Source organism: Diabrotica virgifera, chromosome 7 (assembly GCF_917563875.1).
Source record: "Diabrotica virgifera virgifera chromosome 7, PGI_DIABVI_V3a".
Classification (NCBI taxonomy): domain Eukaryota; kingdom Metazoa; phylum Arthropoda; class Insecta; order Coleoptera; family Chrysomelidae; genus Diabrotica; species Diabrotica virgifera.
In genome coordinates this window covers 226,764,860-226,784,200 of record NC_065449.1, presented here as the reverse complement: position 1 = coordinate 226,784,200, position 19,341 = coordinate 226,764,860, and the positions used below count along the sequence as shown (strand labels likewise).

The 19,341-nt window shown below is 33.0% G+C and overlaps 2 protein-coding genes across 3 annotated transcripts in view; one reads left to right on the top strand and one right to left on the bottom strand.

The window, feature by feature from the left end:
* The window catches only part of LOC114333216 (ferritin-2 heavy chain), a 53,475-nt gene extending 43,378 nt beyond the window's left edge, over positions 1 to 10,097 (bottom strand). The window contains exons 1-2 of one of the 2 annotated variants that reach the window (XM_028283069.2): positions 9,922 to 10,097; positions 9,738 to 9,848 (exon numbers count right to left, since the gene is read on the bottom strand). In XM_028283069.2, coding sequence (XP_028138870.1) covers positions 9,738 to 9,848; positions 9,922 to 9,928 — 118 coding nt within the window. In that variant the 5' untranslated portion in view covers positions 9,929 to 10,097. The remainder of the gene's footprint in view (positions 1 to 9,737; positions 9,849 to 9,921) is intronic. The other variant, XM_050657194.1, reaches the window with a different exon arrangement.
* The window catches only part of LOC114333215 (ferritin subunit), a 73,818-nt gene that overhangs the window by 34,821 nt on the left and 19,656 nt on the right, over positions 1 to 19,341 (top strand). The window lies entirely within an intron of this gene.

Genomic DNA, 19,341 nt, shown 5'->3' with positions numbered 1-19,341 from the left:
TTTACTTGCTTTGTGGACTTTCAAAAAGCATTTGATAAAGTAAAGCACGTAAAATTTATGCAGATTCTAAAAAATATAGGAATAGATGACAACAATGTTCGTGTCATTAAAAATTTGTACTGGAATCAAAATAGTATTGTAAAAATTAGAGATAACAACGAGGAGTCAGACAAGGTTGCATTTTGTCCCCAACATTGTTCAATGTTTACTTGGATCAGTTTTTTAAAAAGGCACTTGAGGGACGGCCATATGGAATAAAAATCAAAGAAGAACTACTCAATGTAGATATTGAAGATTTCCAAATTCTGCTTGATCACATTCAGGAACTAGGAGAGGAAATCAGCATTAAAATAAACTCAAAATAAACAATCTTTTAGTCTTTAGTTGTAACCCACGTCCAAATGCAGAGTTTCAAAATTGAGTCAAAGTTGAAAAAGTTAACAAAATGACATTTGGGAACTGTCATAATGAACCAACTAGATCTAGACATAGAAATACAACACAGAATTGCAATGACTAAAACTATTTTAATGAAAATGAAGACATTTCTTTGCATAACCATTTTAGTTTAGAACTAAGACAAAGAATGGTTAAGTGCTATGTTTTGTCTGCACTTTTGTATGGTGCAAAAGTGTGAACACTAAAAGTATCAACCGTGGACAGAATTGAAGCATTGGAAATATGGATTCATAGATGGATGCTGATGGTACCTTAGACAGCAAGAAAAACTAATGAGGATGTACTAAGAGAGGGTCAACAAAGATAGAGAACTGCTAAAGACTGTTAAACACCAGAAAATGTCTTGTCTAGGACATACAGTGAGGAAAAATCAATATAGAATACAACAATTGATCCTTAAATACAAAATACGAGGGCCATTAAAGTTAAGGTGTAGGAAGAACACAAGTTTCTTGGTTAAAAAACATTCATGAATGGACTCGATATCAAATCAAGACATTTATTCAATGTTGCAGAAGATCAAGAAGCCTTCGAAATATGGATCTCTAAAGGCGGATCCACATCAATAAAAATTTATGTTGTACATTGTATTTGAAACAAATTTGCTTGTGTGCATTGAACTTTTTGCTGATGTGGACTGTGCGCCGCATGGATTAATGCAAAAATATTTTCGTGACGAACAACGCACGCTATCCGTCGTGCTGTCGGTTTTTCAGTCGACTTCAAAGAAATTTTCGCCACACAGCAGTGTTAATGTGGACTTGATTATCCACTTGTCGCTAAGTGGATTCGGCAGTACAACACACAAAATTAATATTTTTTCTGTATTTTAAGATACAAACCAAAATTTTTATTGATGTGAATCCGCCTTAAGGTCGGATAATTCTGATAAAGCATGTGAAAAAGAATAAGACAGTTGAAATGTAGCAATAATTATTGTTTCAAAAATAGTACATATTGACCATATGTTGAATAATAATTATTAAAGTGTTACTTTAGTTACACTGAGCAACCTTGTATCCACAAAAGAATTTAACAAAGGATTCTGATTTTGGTTAGGGTTACACATAAAAAATTATGTATACAATAAGCTAAAATTAAATTTTATAAGCAGCCAGTATTAATGCCAATGAAAAAAGTTCGCATTACCTATTCCACAATGAGAATAGACTGATAGACAAGGCGAAAACGGCGGGTTCGTTAGAAAAAATATTCCCATGAAATTTTATTGCATAATCGCATTCGTGAGACATCCCAGAATAAGGTTCAAGAAGTAGCCCACGTCAAAAGTGGTCCGATTTTTTTAACAATTTTTCAACGAAAACATTTCGTTTATAAATTCGCAAAAGTGTGTGTGTTATTGCGTTGCCGCTCGTGCAATACTCAGATCAGATTTATCGATGGGTTCTTATGTAGTTTTTTCTTCTGAATCCAAATCTGAAAACGGCATTTCGATATTTCTAACCATCTTTGAGATAATCGACTTCAAAGTCTAAAATGTGACGTCACAATCGTTTTATTTTCTGCCGACACACTACACGTCCAGCTGAAATCGTTGCTATTAAGTAGGCTAGTTTTTTAATCTCAATTTGTTAATCAAAGCATAGGTTATTTACATTTGAGTTGGACACTTCGTGAATGTCAAACTAAATTTTAAATTAAGTATTAATAAATCATCAATGACATTTAATAGTGAATTTAATTATTATATAAAATAAATAAGATGTACAAAAATACAATTTGAGTATGTATATTTTAAAAACAATAATTATTTATTAACAGTTTTAAAAAGGTTTATACGGGTATACAGCCTCCCCTTTATGATAAATGGACTGTTCCATTTGCTATGAAATTAAAATATAGTCGGTTCGCTAAACTCGACACAACTGGCTAGTAATTTTAGTAGGTAATTTTTTTGTTTTTGCGAATTTTGCCAAAATTGACAAAATTACTAATTATTTAGTAATTATTAACTAATTTTTTTTTTTTTTTTATTGACATCCCAATTTATTACAATCTGCCGTTTTTTACAAAGTAATAAGCATTAAATAATATTTATGTCGGCTAAACTATTGACATGTGGCGAACATACCCATTAATATGCCGCTCTTAATGTTAGTCTACTAAACTATTATTGGTTCTGGGAAAACATAAATAAGTACTACACTTTTTTTTTAGCTCACACTAAATCACTGGTCACTTTACGTTTTAACCTGCGCACTGCACACATCTGCATCAAGTTTCTTGCTAGGTGGTTTGGGTGTTCCCGCAATCGGTCCTTGTATTTTTTTATTCGATATGTAATTTCTTCCTTTACATAAGTTACCTCTGCATCTCGATGTACGGCGTTGTTGGTGATGTACCAAGGTATATTTAAAATCATCCTTAGTATTTTGGATTGGAACCTTTGTATTATTTCAATATTAGAATTTGCGGCTGTTCCCCATAGTTCTACCCCATAGGTCCAAATTGGCTTCAACACCGCTTTGTATAGGAGTAATTTATTTTGTGTTGATAACTGGGATTGTTTTCCTATTAGCCAGTATATGTCTCTCACTTTATGGCCCAATTGTTTTCGTTTGGAAAATATGTGTTTTTTCCAGGTCAGTTTTCTATCCAGGTGAATCCCAAGGTACTTTACATCGTCTTTCTGTGGTATTTGTTTGCGGTTAATACATACAGGTGGACAGGTTCCTCTACGGGTTGTAAATGTTACATGTATTGACTTTTGCTCATTTGGTTTAATTCTCCATTTTTGTAACCATTTTTCGACTTCAGTTATGTTATTTTGTAATAGTTCTGATGCGATGTTTGGATTCTTGTTGGAGCATAAGATCGCAGTATCATCTGCAAATGTAGCTGTTGTTGTGGCAGGTGATGTTGGAAGGTCGGCAGTATAGAGTAGGTACAGGACAGGACCCAGAACACTTCCCTGGGGGACACCCGCTGTTATGGGTTGAAGTTCTGATATTTCATTGTCGTATTTGACTCTAAAGCGTCTATTTGTAAGGTATGACTTTAGTAGTGTGTAATAATTTAGAGGCAAACAACTCCTCAGCTTATAGAGCAACCCCTGGTGCCATACCTTGTCAAACGCTTGTCCTATGTCTATGAATAGGGCGGAGCAATATCTGGATGCTTCGAGGTCTTTATGGATTCTGTTTACTAGTCGATGTACTTGTTGAATGGTAGAATGTTTCTGCCTGAATCCAAATTGGTGAGTTGGAATTATTCCCTCGTCTTCTAGGAGAGGTGTTAGTCTTGTTAATAAAAGTTTTTCGAACACTTTGGATAGCACGGGTAGTAGACTGATGGGCCGGTATGATTCTACCCTTTCAGGTGGTTTGCCTCGTTTTAAAATGGGTGTTATTTCGGCAACTTTCCATTGTGGCGGGAAATAGCTGATTTTCATGATTGAATTGAATAATTGTGTTAAATATGTATATCCTATTTCCGGCAGTTCTTGTAATATTTGTCCTGTGATTAGGTCGTACCCTGGAGCTTTTTTAGGGTTGGTATTGAATCTTATTGTGGCCTTTATTTCACTTTTTTTGAATCTTTTTTTCTGGTAATTCTAGCTGGTATGATTCTTCAAGTGCTTGGTTTATTGTTTCCTCTTGGTTGGGGTCAGTTGTTTCATTGGGAATGAACACAGTTCTTAGGTGGTTTGCAAATGTCTCTGCTTTTTCCTTTGGTGTTTTTAACCATCCGCCCTGCTCTTTTTTTAATGGTGGTATATTGTATTGGGGTCTTTTTAATTTTCTAGTAGCCTTCCATAGGGAGTAGTTTGTTTGTTCAGTTGTATCTAGTTGTTTTATGTGTTCACTGAATTGAAGATTCTTTTCTGTTGCTATCATTTCTTTTAGCTCCTTAACAGCATTGTTCAACTGCGTTTTTGTTTGTGGCGCTCTAGTTGCTTGCCACTGTTTTCTGAGTTTTCTTTTCTGGGCTATTTTCTCTCTTATTGATAATGAAGTGTATTCATTCTTCATTTCATTGTTGCTGGGTGTTGTTGAGTCCCAGGCAGCTTGTTGTATAACTAAATTTAGGTGTTCTACTGCATATTCGATCTCCTCATTAGTCTTTAGGGAAATATTTAGTTGAAGTCGCTCCTCGACCAGTTGTTTAAAGATGTTCCAGTTTGTTTTTCGATTATGCAATACACATGGTTTTTCCCTGTGGAGAATTTTTTTATTTAGTGTTATAACAACTGGCGAATGATCGGAAGAAAGTTCATAACATGACTCCGCATGCATATAGTTCCTGTTAATTTGTTTAGTTATGCCGAAGTCCAGAAGATCGGGTGTTTTATTTAAGTCGGTTGGCCAGTACGTTGGTTCTCGTGTTGTTACTACTTCTAGATTATCGTTGTTTATTGCTTTGTATAGCTCTCTTCCTCGGGTCGTATCTAGTCTAGAACCCCAACTCTGATGCTTGGCATTATAGTCACCGCCACAAATAAATCGGTTGCCTAGTTCGTCGAAGAACACTTTAAAGTCTTCTTTTGTTATTTTGTGCTTTGGAGGGCAATAAACCGCAGAGAAAGTAATGGGGCCTGTCCAGTCTTCTACAACTATGTTTGTGGCTTGTATGTATTCTTTTGCAAGACAAGTTGCGAGGTGATGTTTGATTGTGTTTTTAATAATGATTGCCGTGCCACCGTGGGCGGTTCCATCAGGATGCATGGTATGGTGAACTGTATAATATGGAATTTTTAAGACATTCTTTTTTGTGAAGTGCGTTTCTGATATTAATATTAGATCAATTTTATGATTTGTCAAGTATAAACTAAGTTCATGTTTGTGTTGGGCTAATCCATTCGCATTCCAGATCACAAATTTTAGTTTGTCTGCCATCACTTCATCTTTGCTACGACGGTGGTAAGAAGGTTGAGCATGGTGCTCATCTGCTCCATGAGACTCTTCATCATTTGTTTTAACTCTTGTATATCAGATGGTTGTGTAGTAATTTGATTCAGTTGTTGATTATTATTTGCGACTTGGCTGTATGTAACACCTGGTACTATGTAATTTTGGTATACTCTCCTTGCACTTTCATCGGACTCCTTCTTCCTCAGCGGTGGGTATTTTTCTTTCTGCAATTGCTTGTATACAGTGCACCCTCTGTAGTTGGCAGGGTGATTACCATTACATAAGACACATATGACATTTTCTGTTCGATGTTTCTGTGTGCATTCTTTTGTCGGGTGGTTTAACGCACATTTTACACATCTGGGTTGCCTGACACAGAAGTTCTTCGTATGTCCATATCTCTGACATCTTTGGCATTGTGCTAGATCCCTTACAGGCCTTGGTGGTTCAAATTTTACTCTTGCATTTTGTAGTGAGTCTATATTATATATATCTTTGTTGTTAGAGCTTGATTTAAGATTTACAAAAAATAATGGAAGTGGGTTTTTTGTTATTCTATGTCGTATGTTAGTGATCTGGTTCACAATATGCCCTTGGCTCTCCAGTTCCGCCTTTACCTCTTCTAGGTTGGTTGTTGGATGTAGATGTCTTAGAACGACTCTGAATGATCTATCTCCTTTTTTTTGGTATGTGTGGTATTCAGTTTTCTTTTCATCTAATGCTTTTATAATGATATTATATATTTCAATCGTTTTGGCTTGAACTTTTACTTGGTCATCGTTTAGAACCTTGATAATGTGGTTTTCTTTTGCTATGCTATTTAGTAGGAGGTTTAGTGGTTTTATATCTTTGACACCTGCAATAAATATTGGAGGAGGTTTTGGTATTGTACCATTTTCTTGTGTCTCTTCGTCGCCATCGGATTCTTCATTTAAAAGATTAAACCGGTTTGACGTTGACGTAGGAGGATTGAGCCAGTAGTTGTCTATTTTCATCTGTTTTAATTTGTTTTGGTAATTTTCGGGACTATTTCTGTTACGTTTTCTATTTTCTGCAATTTTCCATTCTTCATCTTGTCTGGAAGTGCTAGGTAATGTTTGGTACTTTGGTGGATAAAATTGTTGATTTCCCTCTGGTTGTACTTGTTGAGCAGTGTATACTTGTGGGTATTGTATAACTGGTGGTGGTATTTGTTGTATTGTTTGCGGTGTCATACATTGTTGTACATTGTATTTGAAACAAATTTGCTTGTGTGCATTGAACTTTTTGCTGATGTGGACTGTGCGCCGCATGGATTAATGCAAAAATATTTTCGTGACGAACAACGCACGCTATCCGTCGTGCTGTCGGTTTTTCAGTCGACTTCAAAGAAATTTTCGCCACACAGCAGTGTTAATGTGGACTTGATTATCCACTTGTCGCTAAGTGGATTCGGCAGTACAACACACAAAATTAATATTTTTTCTGTATTTTAAGATACAAACCAAAATTTTTATTGATGTGAATCCGCCTTAAGGTCGGATAATTCTGATAAAGCATGTGAAAAAGAATAAGACAGTTGAAATGTAGCAATAATTATTGTTTCAAAAATAGTACATATTGACCATATGTTGAATAATAATTATTAAAGTGTTACTTTAGTTACACTGAGCAACCTTGTATCCACAAAAGAATTTAACAAAGGATTCTGATTTTGGTTAGGGTTACACATAAAAAATTATGTATACAATAAGCTAAAATTAAATTTTATAAGCAGCCAGTATTAATGCCAATGAAAAAAGTTCGCATTACCTATTCCACAATGAGAATAGACTGATAGACAAGGCGAAAACGGCGGGTTCGTTAGAAAAAATATTCCCATGAAATTTTATTGCATAATCGCATTCGTGAGACATCCCAGAATAAGGTTCAAGAAGTAGCCCACGTCAAAAGTGGTCCGATTTTTTTAACAATTTTTCAACGAAAACATTTCGTTTATAAATTCGCAAAAGTGTGTGTGTTATTGCGTTGCCGCTCGTGCAATACTCAGATCAGATTTATCGATGGGTTCTTATGTAGTTTTTTCTTCTGAATCCAAATCTGAAAACGGCATTTCGATATTTCTAACCATCTTTGAGATAATCGACTTCAAAGTCTAAAATGTGACGTCACAATCGTTTTATTTTCTGCCGACACACTACACGTCCAGCTGAAATCGTTGCTATTAAGTAGGCTAGTTTTTTAATCTCAATTTGTTAATCAAAGCATAGGTTATTTACATTTGAGTTGGACACTTCGTGAATGTCAAACTAAATTTTAAATTAAGTATTAATAAATCATCAATGACATTTAATAGTGAATTTAATTATTATATAAAATAAATAAGATGTACAAAAATACAATTTGAGTATGTATATTTTAAAAACAATAATTATTTATTAACAGTTTTAAAAAGGTTTATACGGGTATACAGCCTCCCCTTTATGATAAATGGACTGTTCCATTTGCTATGAAATTAAAATATAGTCGGTTCGCTAAACTCGACACAACTGGCTAGTAATTTTAGTAGGTAATTTTTTTGTTTTTGCGAATTTTGCCAAAATTGACAAAATTACTAATTATTTAGTAATTATTAACTAATTAGTAATTATTTTTTTTGCCAAATTGGCAAAATTATTGACTAAAATCACTAACCAGTTGTGTCTGAGTTTAGCGAACCGACAGTATATGAAATAATATTGTTTGGTATAAAAAATTATGGTCTGATATGTGCAATTACATCCTTCTAATGGAAAAAATATTTGAAGATTTTTCTCAAATTATGGATACCAACAACATTTTCATTTATAACTCTTTTATTTTTAATTTGACGAAGAAAAGTTATTCTTCATAAAAACCTCTTCATGTTCTAAGATTTATGATGCAACCATCATATCGATACATTTATGGCAAAGTAACGTAAGTAACATTTTTGAAAATCATGTTTTTCCATTAAACTAACGCTATTATTGTTCAGAAGGTACTGCCAAAGTGTAGTAAGCTTTAATTCATATATTATGTTTAAAGTAATTCTAGGCTTACTACACTTTGGCATTACCTTCTTAACAACAATAGCGTTAGTTTAATGGAAAAATATGATTTTCGCCAAAAATGTCACTTACGTTACTTTGCCAAAAATGTATCGATATTGTAAAATTTTATTAATTTTATATGCGGAATAAAAAAAATATGAATTTCGATCAAAAGTAAACTACTTTATAGTTCATAACATTTAAATTAGAATGATAATTGCACATTAAAACAATTATTAATTCTAAACTACTTTTCATAATAGAAATTTTCCATATTATGAATTAAAATAAGTAAATAAACAAAGTTTTCGTTATGATAATGCTCGCATTTTCAGCTTGTTTTTAATAAAATTGCAAAAATCAATATTTTTGGCCCGTACAAATTTTTGTTAGGTTTTTTTGTACCATTCTGGACAAAAAAGGTCTCTCGCAATTTTTCTCTAAAGTTGATCGTTTTCGAGTTATAGACAATTTAAAATTTAAAAAAAAAAACGAAAAATGGCGATTTTCAAGGCTTAATAAATTATTTAAAAGTTATTATCATGAAAGTCAAAAAGTGACTAAATCAAGTTTAAAGCCCCCCCTACAAGGTCCTGAATTTTTGTCATAATTTTATTACTATGCTGTTATTTTTAAGTAATAATAATGAGCGCCAGCACGTATTAGGCGGCCGTCTATGGTGAATGCGAGAGAGATGTCATTCCGGCAGTCCAATGGGCATCTTACTCGCACTCACATTACAGTCGCGTCAATACGCTCTTACGGCTTATTGTTAATAATTAAAAATAACAGCTTAGTAATAAATTAATGACACAAATGTCTTCAGGATCATGTAGGGGGTCTTTACACTTTGATTTAGTCACTTTCTGACTTTCATAATAATAATTTTTAACCGAGTTATTAAGCCTTAAAAATAGCCATTTTTGCGTTTTTCAAATTTTAAATTGCTTATAACTCGAAAACCATCAACTTAAGAGAAAAATTACAGGAGACCTTTTTTGTCCAGAATGGTCTAAAAAACCTAAAAAAAATTTGTCCAGACCAAAAATAATAATTTTTGCAATTTGATTAAAACGAAATTGTTAAAAAAAATTTGGACCACTTTTCTCGTGGCCGACTTGTTGAACCTTATTCTGGGGTGTATTACAAATGTGATTATGCAAAAAAATCTCATGGGAATATTTTTTCCAACGAAACCGCCGTTTTCGTCTTGTCTATGAGCACTTTTGGACATCCGTGTGGGTGGAGCAGTAGCCACCGCTGTTTTTGTTTTCGAAACTCCAAAATATTATTGTAATCTCAACAAAGGTCAGACAAAAATAGAACTAAATATGGATAAAAGATTTAAAATACTTACACTTCGCAGCAGTTGGATTGCATGCGGTAACTGCGTCTTGATAGCAAAAATCTTCGGAGGCCAAAGCGGCGACGCAAAGGAAAGATAGTACAATGAAAGTCTTCATGATCCCTAATACAAAACGAAATTATTAATGAGCAATAATCACTAATGTGGTATTATCGAAAGCTTTAAGAATACTAACCTGGCATCTCGTCAGCGTAATCATGAATAACAATAAACGATTCAAGTTTTTGTTATATTTGTTGTCTACGCATTCGGATAATCTCAATAATCGAAAACGACGTGCGCAACTGTGTCGGGCGCATGAAAATTCTCCACAACCACAAGAAAGTGCTTTGTCAGGATGAGTGACGATGGCAGCGTTGCCAGATACTTTACGGATATCATAAAAATATCGTAAATATTTCTTTTGATTGATTACAATGGAATTTCCATAAAACATTACCTAAACAACTTAAAAAAATATTGCCTATTCAAATACTATCGTTTAGTAATATAATCACAGACAGAAACCGGAAAAGAGAGAACAGAGGAAAGAACTCTCACGACCACGATTAGCAGGAAAGAGAAGAACGGTAGCCTTCCGGAATTTGAAAGAAAATAAGAAAACTATACTGGCCACAATGTAGTAAGTGAGGGAAAAGGAAGAATGAAAACAAATGCCGAAGTTGAAGAAGAATTGAAGGTAGAAAACGCCGTCACTCAGATACCTTGAGAAGGATAACTAACTAGACACCACTATGGTGCAGATGTAGAAGAAGGCCTAGAAGAAAAAGGCTGGGTGACGTTGAAGAAGATATAAGAACAATGAATGTTAAAGACTAAAAAGTTCGGCGAAGGACAGGAAGAAATGAAAAAGAGTACACATCCAAACAAGAACAAAGGGAAAAAACCCACAGCAAGCTTTAAATGACATAGATGAGTAGTCCACCTCACCCAAGAATAGGATCTTGAACGCCATGATGACGTTAGTTGTGCTATAATCCATAGAGATTGTAGTGCTTAATGAATGAATGAATATGATCACAAATTAATTTACATATTATACCTGACCAGCCAAAAATACTTATGGAGACAAACTAAAATTTTTGTTCACTATATTTTCACGACAATTTTTTTTATTTAATGGCTTTTGATTGTTTGATCCATTCAGCCACGTGAAAATTGGATAATAAGTAAAAAAATCGAAAACAGAATAAGAGCAACAGATATGGAAATCCCAAGGAGAAGCTGCAGAGAAACAAAGAAGAGATTTTTGGCTTTTGTAGACCTCAAGAAGGCTATGACTCGATGCCCAGAACCAAGCTATGGGAAGCAAGGGAAGACATCGAAGTTCCACGAATATTAATAAAAGCAGTTAAAGCACTCTACAAGAATAAAAAAAGTAGTTATCAAAACGGGCAATAGAATATGTAGTCCATTAAGACGACTCCAGATAACTAAAATTGCTACAGGGCTGCTCCACATCCCCTGCTTAAAATATTCCTGGAAAAAACTGCAACTATAAGTTTGTTTCAACACGACTGAGAATCGTCATGTAACGATCACGTTACTATATAAATAACGTTCCATGGGAACGAAATAATACGTTCCATGGTACTGCGCAGGACGGTGATCGTTAGATAATAGTCCAGAGAAATAAGATTTTTCTCGTGACACATCCCCCTCCAGGCCGAAACTAAATTTCTTGAGTAGTATGGACATCTATAATATTAATAACCTACATGTTTACTGCAGCCGATTTTGATGATATACATAGTTATAAACAAATAAAGATCAAAAAACGGTAAATTTTCGCTTTTTCGTCTATTACTAAAAAGTGAAGCATTCTAAACAAATTTGAGAATAAGAAACTCATAAATCATATAAAAAACTTCAATATGGAGTTCACTGAATATGTCTATCGTTATTTGTTGCTTAGAAAATTGCAAAATAAGTCATAAACTTTGAGATTTTATAAATTGTTCATAACTTATGTAAAAGTTAAGTTAGAACCTTCTTATTACACGGAATGCTGAGACTTCTTGTGCTTAAATTATATTTTAAATTTCAAAGCAATTGGTGAAATAGTTTAAAAGTTATTTAATTTGTTTTTCCCAAATTCATTTTTTTTTGCAACACTATAAGTCAGAAAATTATAAGGTTACAGTAATACTTCGGACAGTTTATGAAAGAAGAACATTTATACTATTAACTTTAATAAAAAAAAATGACAAAAAGTAATTTTAAACAGTATAAAATTATTTTGCAAAAACATGTCGATTTTTTGCTTACTTATAAACAATTAGAATAACTTTTTAACCGTAACCCGTAGAAAAATTACTTTTTCATATTTAGAAACATTGAATTTTTGTACACATTTAGAAAGAAAAACAATTATTGCCCTAGGACAATTAGGGACGAAGTTAGCCCCCCCATTTTTTAATTCACATGTTCTTGCAAAATAATTTTGCAATATTTAGAATTATTTGTTTGTCATTTTTTTGAAGTTATACTTCTTTAGGCGCGATTGAGATTGAGGGTGAATTTATATTGATCTGCGCGCATGCGCACACCGACAGTATGGTATTAGTCGTTATACGGGCTCTGATTGGGTGTTGAAATGATCTGTCAATAATAAATAATTGTTCAATATGAAGGTAGACAAATGTATAATATATTAGTTTTATTGTTGTGAGGACAGAAACAAAAAAGTTTATAATTGTAGTGACATTTAAATAGGTTTTAAAAGCAACAGGTACGTAATAATTGTAAATGTATCATAGGTACCTACCTATTTGAACCTACCAAAATACATAGCATGTAATACTTTTATTTACATAATTTGATTACCATCAAAATTTCTATCAATGTTCACCTAATATATTGTTTTCTTACTCTGTTTTGTTGTATTTTTTCAATTCTAAATCATTTCAATTCAAAATCAAAATAATTTAATTTAATTCAAAAATGTCAAAAGCTTAATCCGTTTAGTTAGTCGATCTTCGCACATAATGACACATTGCCTCCGTGGCGAAGCGTTTAAGGCGATTGAACCCCAAAATACCAACCGCGCTGATAGCTGGTTCGAATCCCAATAAAAACTTTTATTTTTTTATTATTTTATACATTTTATGATTGTAAGTATATTTATTATATAATTTTATTTTCAGAAAATACGTATTTAGTTAAAAAAATTTCCGACAATTAATGTTCAGAAATCATTTGTGGCATTTTTAATGTGTTTGTGTGTGTTTTATTCTTTTATTATTTTAATTTTTGGCACTGTTTTAATAAAAATGTTTGAGAAGTAGTAAGTATAAATTAGTTTAATATTTAAATAAAATATAAATAAAAAGTATATTAATTACGTTTAAATCATATAATAGAAGTATAACTTCTTACGTGCGTACAAAGTACACACACACATTCTTTTTTAATTAAATTAATAGTGTAAATCTTTTTCTTTCATATAGTTCATGTGGTGAGACCGCCCCCGTCTGAAAAAAATTTCTGATTCGGTTTCTATGTAGATTCCTATTGAAAAATGTCCCCTTTAAACAAATCTGAAGGGTGCCGGGCGGAATTTTTGGACAGAAATTGTTTAAACAATTTTTGTAAACAAATACAAAAGACCACGTTTTTTTACTCTAAAATATATATTTTTAGATTTTTTGATTTATTCTAAACAAGAAAGGTATCTTGTAATTTTTCTCAAAAATTGATAGTTTTCGAGTTATAAGCGATTTAAAATATGAAAAATGCGAAAATTCGCATTTTTATGGCTAAAAAACTCATATTTAAGTTAATATTTTTGAGGTTGCCAGACACTTTATTTGAAGATTCAGCTTCAAGATTCTGAAGAGTGATCGCGTCTAACTTTAATTTATACCGTTGTTTTTTTAATTGTTAAATATGCATGTTTATCCGATTTTTTTGCCGGTGCGGCGCGCTCCATTTCAAAAATCTCCTATTTTCCTCCGAAAAATATTTTTTCTAGATTCTTTGGGATATTCTAAATAAAATAAGTTTCTTGACATTTTTCTCAAAAGTTAATAGTTTTAAAGTTATAAGCGATTTAAAATCCGAAAAATGACAAAAAAACGTATTTTCGGTTTTTAAATCGCTTATAACTTTTAAAACTATTAACTTTTGAGAAAACTGTAAAAAAACCTTTTTTATTTAGAATGTCTCAAAGAATCTACAAAAAATATTTTTCGGAGGAAAATTTTTGGAGATTTTTGGAATAGAGCGCGCCGCACCGGCAAAAAATTGGATGGACATGCATATTTAACAATTCAACGACTTAAGTTAAAGTTAGACGCGATCACTCTTCAGAATCTTGAAGCTGAATGTTTAACCTTCAAATTAATTGTCTAGCAATCTCAAAAATACTAATTTAAATATGAGTTTTTAAGCCTCAAAAATGCGTATTTTCGCATTATCAGATTTTAAATCGCTTATAACTCGAAAACTATCAATTTTTGAGAAAAATTAAAAGATACCTTTCTTGTTTAGAATAACCCAAAAAATCTAAAAATATATATTTTAGAGCAAAAAACGTGGACTTTTGTATTTGTTTAAAAAAATGTTTAAACAATTTCTGCCCAAAAATTCTGATCTGCATCCTTCAACTTTGTTTAAAGGGGACATTTTTGAATAGGAATCCACAAAGAAACCGAATCAAAAAATTTTCCAGACGGGAGCGGTACCGCTCCCGTCCGTCTCACGACATGGACTATTCTATAATATACTATCCAAAGTATTATTGTAACTTCATCATTTTCTGACTTATAGTGTTGCAAAAAAAATTAATTTGGGATAAACAAATTAAATAACTTTTAAACTATTTGACCGATTGCTTTGCAATAGGGCTTTTCATTCACAGTCATTTGTTTCGAGCTTCTGTCATGTGTCACATAATATTAATATATCTACGTCATACGTTATCGCTATATACCAATGATACAAACCAAAGACGTATGGCGTAGATATATTAATATTATGTGACACATGACAGAAGCTCGAAACAAATGACAGTCGATGAAAAGCCCTATTTAGGGTATCATTTAAGCACCAGAAGTCTCAGCATCCGTTTAATAAGAAGGTTCTAAGTTAATTTTTTACATAAGTTATGAATATTTATAAAAACTCAAAATTTATTATTTATTTTGCAATTTTCTAAGAAACAATTAAGGATAGACATATTCAGCGAACGCCATATTGAAGTTTTTTATACGATTTATGAGTTTCTTACTCTCAAATTTGTTTAAAATGCTTAACTTTTTGGTAATAGACGAAAAAAGCGAAAAGTTACCGTTTTTTATCTTCATTTATTTATAACTATGTATATCATCAAAATCGGCTGCAGATTATATACTCAAAAAATTTGGTTTCAGCCTGGAGGGGGTTGTGTCAACAACAGGATATTTTTTTTCCTTATTTCTCTGAACTAACATGGACGGTTCTCAATCGTGTTGGAACAAATAACCTTATGAAAAAGAAAGTGGGAAGAAATGGGCATGCCAATAAGAAACGAACACCTATATACCTACCCTAAGTTTTGCTGACCACCAAAGTGATCGCACAAGAATATTTAGAAGAATGTAGAAGGAAAGAGACAGATGGTTTAAGAAAACAAACAGAAAAGAAATTGATTGTTCCTGCTGGTAGAGGAATTTGTGAAGAGGATATAGTAATTTTGGAAGACAAACCAAAGCCAGAAAAAAAGAAGCCAAAATGGAAAAAAATAAAGAAAAACCATCATCCAGTAAGAAAAGGCAAAAGACAAGTAAAGTAATTATGTCTAGTGAAAGTGACGAAGACAGTTGCAATGAGGTTGTATTTGACGATAGTTCAGATGATGACTGGGATTCATTTCAAGCAAAACAAATTGACAATATTGAAGACAATATTACTGAAGAGACTAATGACCAGGGTAATATTTACTCTCATCAAGAAAAACATCCTCTGCAGCCAATAACTAAACAAGTTGGATGCTTTGTCATAGTTAGTTATGACTCAAATTTTTATCCTGGGGTAATTGAAAAGATTGACGGTAAAGGCGCAATAATAAGTGCAATGACAAAGACTTCACGGGAAATCTGGAAATGGCCCAAACCTAAGGATGAACTGTATTATTGCTGGCAGGACATTGTAGGTGGTATTAAACCGCCTAAAGCCCTAAATAATAGAGGTATTTTTTCAGTACCCGAACTAAAATTGCTGTAATTGTTTTTAAATAAAAGTTTTAGTCTTTTTTATTAACCCAAAAAAATATTCTGAATGTCTCAATTTAACATAACACTTTATAATTATATTTTCGGTGTCCCCAATTACTCTATCAAGGCGTATAATTTGAGTCACTTGTTGAATTTATACGGCTGTCTCAAGTTACCCCATTCTAGTGTGTAACTTGAGACAAACATAAAAAAATTGAAAAAACTACATAAACAGAAATATTCTATAAACATATCATAGTTACCTATGCGACTAATGTTTTCAAATAGTTTTTGAACATTAATTTTTTCTCGGTATGTAATAAACTTCAGGTTTAAGTTAAAAAGTGTCTCAAGTTACCCCAAATTACGGTACCTAACAATAGAGAATACAGAAATAAAACATCTGGAAATAGACGAAGGCAAACAAATCAAGGGAACAGACAAGTACAAGTATTTAGGTTTCATAATATTAAACAAAGGAAAAACTAAAGAATATATTACAAGAATAAAAAACCGCTAAACGCCGTAAAAATGAGTGGCGCATAAAATATTCCAGCTACAAAAGATCTGATATGAATGTTACGTGGCGCGAAAATGGATTTTCATTTGATGCAAAACAAAATTCTAGTTGTATTTTAAAAGATTTTTCCATAATATTTGCTAAATTTGAAGTAAACGCGCCACAAAAGAGTAACTTTGATACAGTTTGAATTTTGAAACTCTTTTGTGGCGCGTTTACTTCAAATTTAGCAAATATTATGGAAAAATATTTTAAAATAAAACTAGAATTTTGTTTTTCATCAAATGAAAATCCATTTTCGCGCCACGTAACATTCATATCAGATCTTTTGTAGCTGGAATATTGTATGCGCCACTCATTTTTACGGCGTTTAGCGGTTTTTTATTCTTGTATCAGGAATTTTTCAAAGTTATTTATAAATTAAATGTATGAAGTTGAATGCAATGTTCCTCTATTACACGTCAAGCTTTATAAATGGTCACCTTTGTTGCATTATCTCCCAAATCATCTAGTGTCCATCGAATGTACACTAGATTTTTTTCTATTCGAAATAGATTGAAAAAAAAATATATTGAGATGGCCGGTAAATGAAGTCGGATTGCCCGTTACCAGATCAAATTTAGCGTCGTAACCACTAAAACTCATAAACCATTTGGGGAATAATCGTTAATTGGATTATACTTTTGTATCTTAATAACTTCTCTAAACGGCTTAACCGATTTTGATCAGTAAACATGAGTTTGAAACGTATTGACCAGTAGTATCTGATGGATCTAAGGTCAAGTATGATAACTGAAGCTATTAGGTACAGGAATTATTTAGCTTTCGAAACCGTTTTTCCCACAGAAAATAGATTTTATCATATTTATGAAGCCTATAACCTAAAAATTTGAATTTTCCCGGATATGAGGTATACATCGTTAGATTCGTCTTGAGTCCTTATACAAACGCTAAGTTATTGGCACAATTCGTACGTTGAAATGTTGAGTAATTGTCGAAAAACCAAAATTTTCAAAGTTTAGTTTTTCAGTTTTTCGGCTATACTGAGCCGTGTGTATGTCTGATCCTGACGGCTTGGACACCATTTGAAAGCTTAAGTCAACACTATTGATTTGATATATTTGTGGTTCTCATGCCTCTTCTTGATCCGAATATATATACCCCCAAAAAATATGCCGTTTTGTACCTACAAAGTCCTATAGCTGGCTTATGGGTGGTCAAAAGTCACAAACTACACCGGTTCTAAATCGGCCCTGACCCCCTCTTTAAATACAGAGAAAAAATATCAAATCGGTTTAACTTTCAAACACATACATATCCACAAACATTTTCCCTTTTTTAAATAAAAATTGAGTCACATTTCTAAGCTCTATAACTTTTGAATGGTATAACCGATTTTCAAAATTAGACATGCGTTCGAAAGGTAATGATCAGTTCTATTAGAAACCGCAAAGGTTGGACTTACATTTTCGAAGTTTTTGGGAGTTTTGGGGACCAGAACGAAAAACAGACCCTAAATAGGAAGGGCCGTAAAATCGACACCCTTGGACCAAAATGGATGGTTGACATATGAATGGGTCAGTCTTTTTCTGAACTTGAAGATGGGAGTTGGCACAATTTTCAATTCAGTCAGATTTAGAAAATTGAAAATTTCGTGTATATAATAGTGTCGCGTGTAGGGGGGTGTATTTCTGCGCCACTGGCGAGAACTGCCGTTATCTGGTAATCTTTCCGATATAAAACTAACAGTTTCGATAACTAATAAATCGAAAACTATTAATTTTATCAAAAAAATGTATAATGAACATTTTTTGTTTATAATTAATATTTTTACCAGCATTTGCGGTCAAAATATAAAAAAAAAATTCCACCCTCGAGATGAGGTGGCAACTACCCCCTTGGTAAAAGCGTCTTTCGGCATCATATAGATTTTGATCCTTGGACTATCCACTACTTATTGTCAAATTTTTAAACAAATCTATCCATTATGTAAAAATTGCGAAGTGAAAAATTTCAGTTCCAGGACTAATTATACCTTTGGAGCTCTATAATTTCTGAACGGCTTACCTGATGTTGATCACTAAACATGAATTTGAAACGTATTGACAAGTAGTATCTGATGCATCCAAGATCGAGTATGATAACTGAACGTATTACAGGAATTATTGAGCTTGAAAAACCGTTTTTCCCATAAGAAATAGATTTGATCATACTTATGAACCCTATAACTTAAAAATTCGAATTTTCCCAGATATAAGGTATACACCGTTAGACGCGTCCTGAGTCCTTCTACAAACGCTCAGTTATTGGCGCAATTCGTAGGTTGAAATTTTGAGTAATTGTCGAAAAACCAAAATTTTCAAAGTTTAATTTTTCAGTTTTTTGGCTATGGTGAGCAGTGCGTATGTCTCAGATTGATCGCTTAAGGGCCATTTGAAAGCTTAACTCAACCCTATTAATTTGGTGTATTTGCGGTTTTCCTGTCTTTTCTTGAACCTAAGATATATACGCCCAAAAAAATATGCTATTTTGTATCTACTTAGTCCTCTAGCTCAGTGGTTCCCCATCTTTTATGTCTGGCGACCCACCTTCTCATGTTTTTTCATATTCGCGACCCATACCTCACCCATGGTGATATATAATGTACATTATTCGGCTACTGTAAGAGCCACGCCGCGACCCACCTAAAATATGCGCATGACCCACTAGTGGGTCGCGACCCACCGGTTGGGAAACGCTGCCTAGCTAACTTACGGGTAGTCAGAAGTCAAAAATTAGACCGGTTCTGAATCGGCCCTCACACCCTCTTGAAACACAGAAAAAAAATTCAGATCGGTTTAACTTTTCCACATACATACATACAAACATACATATCCACAAA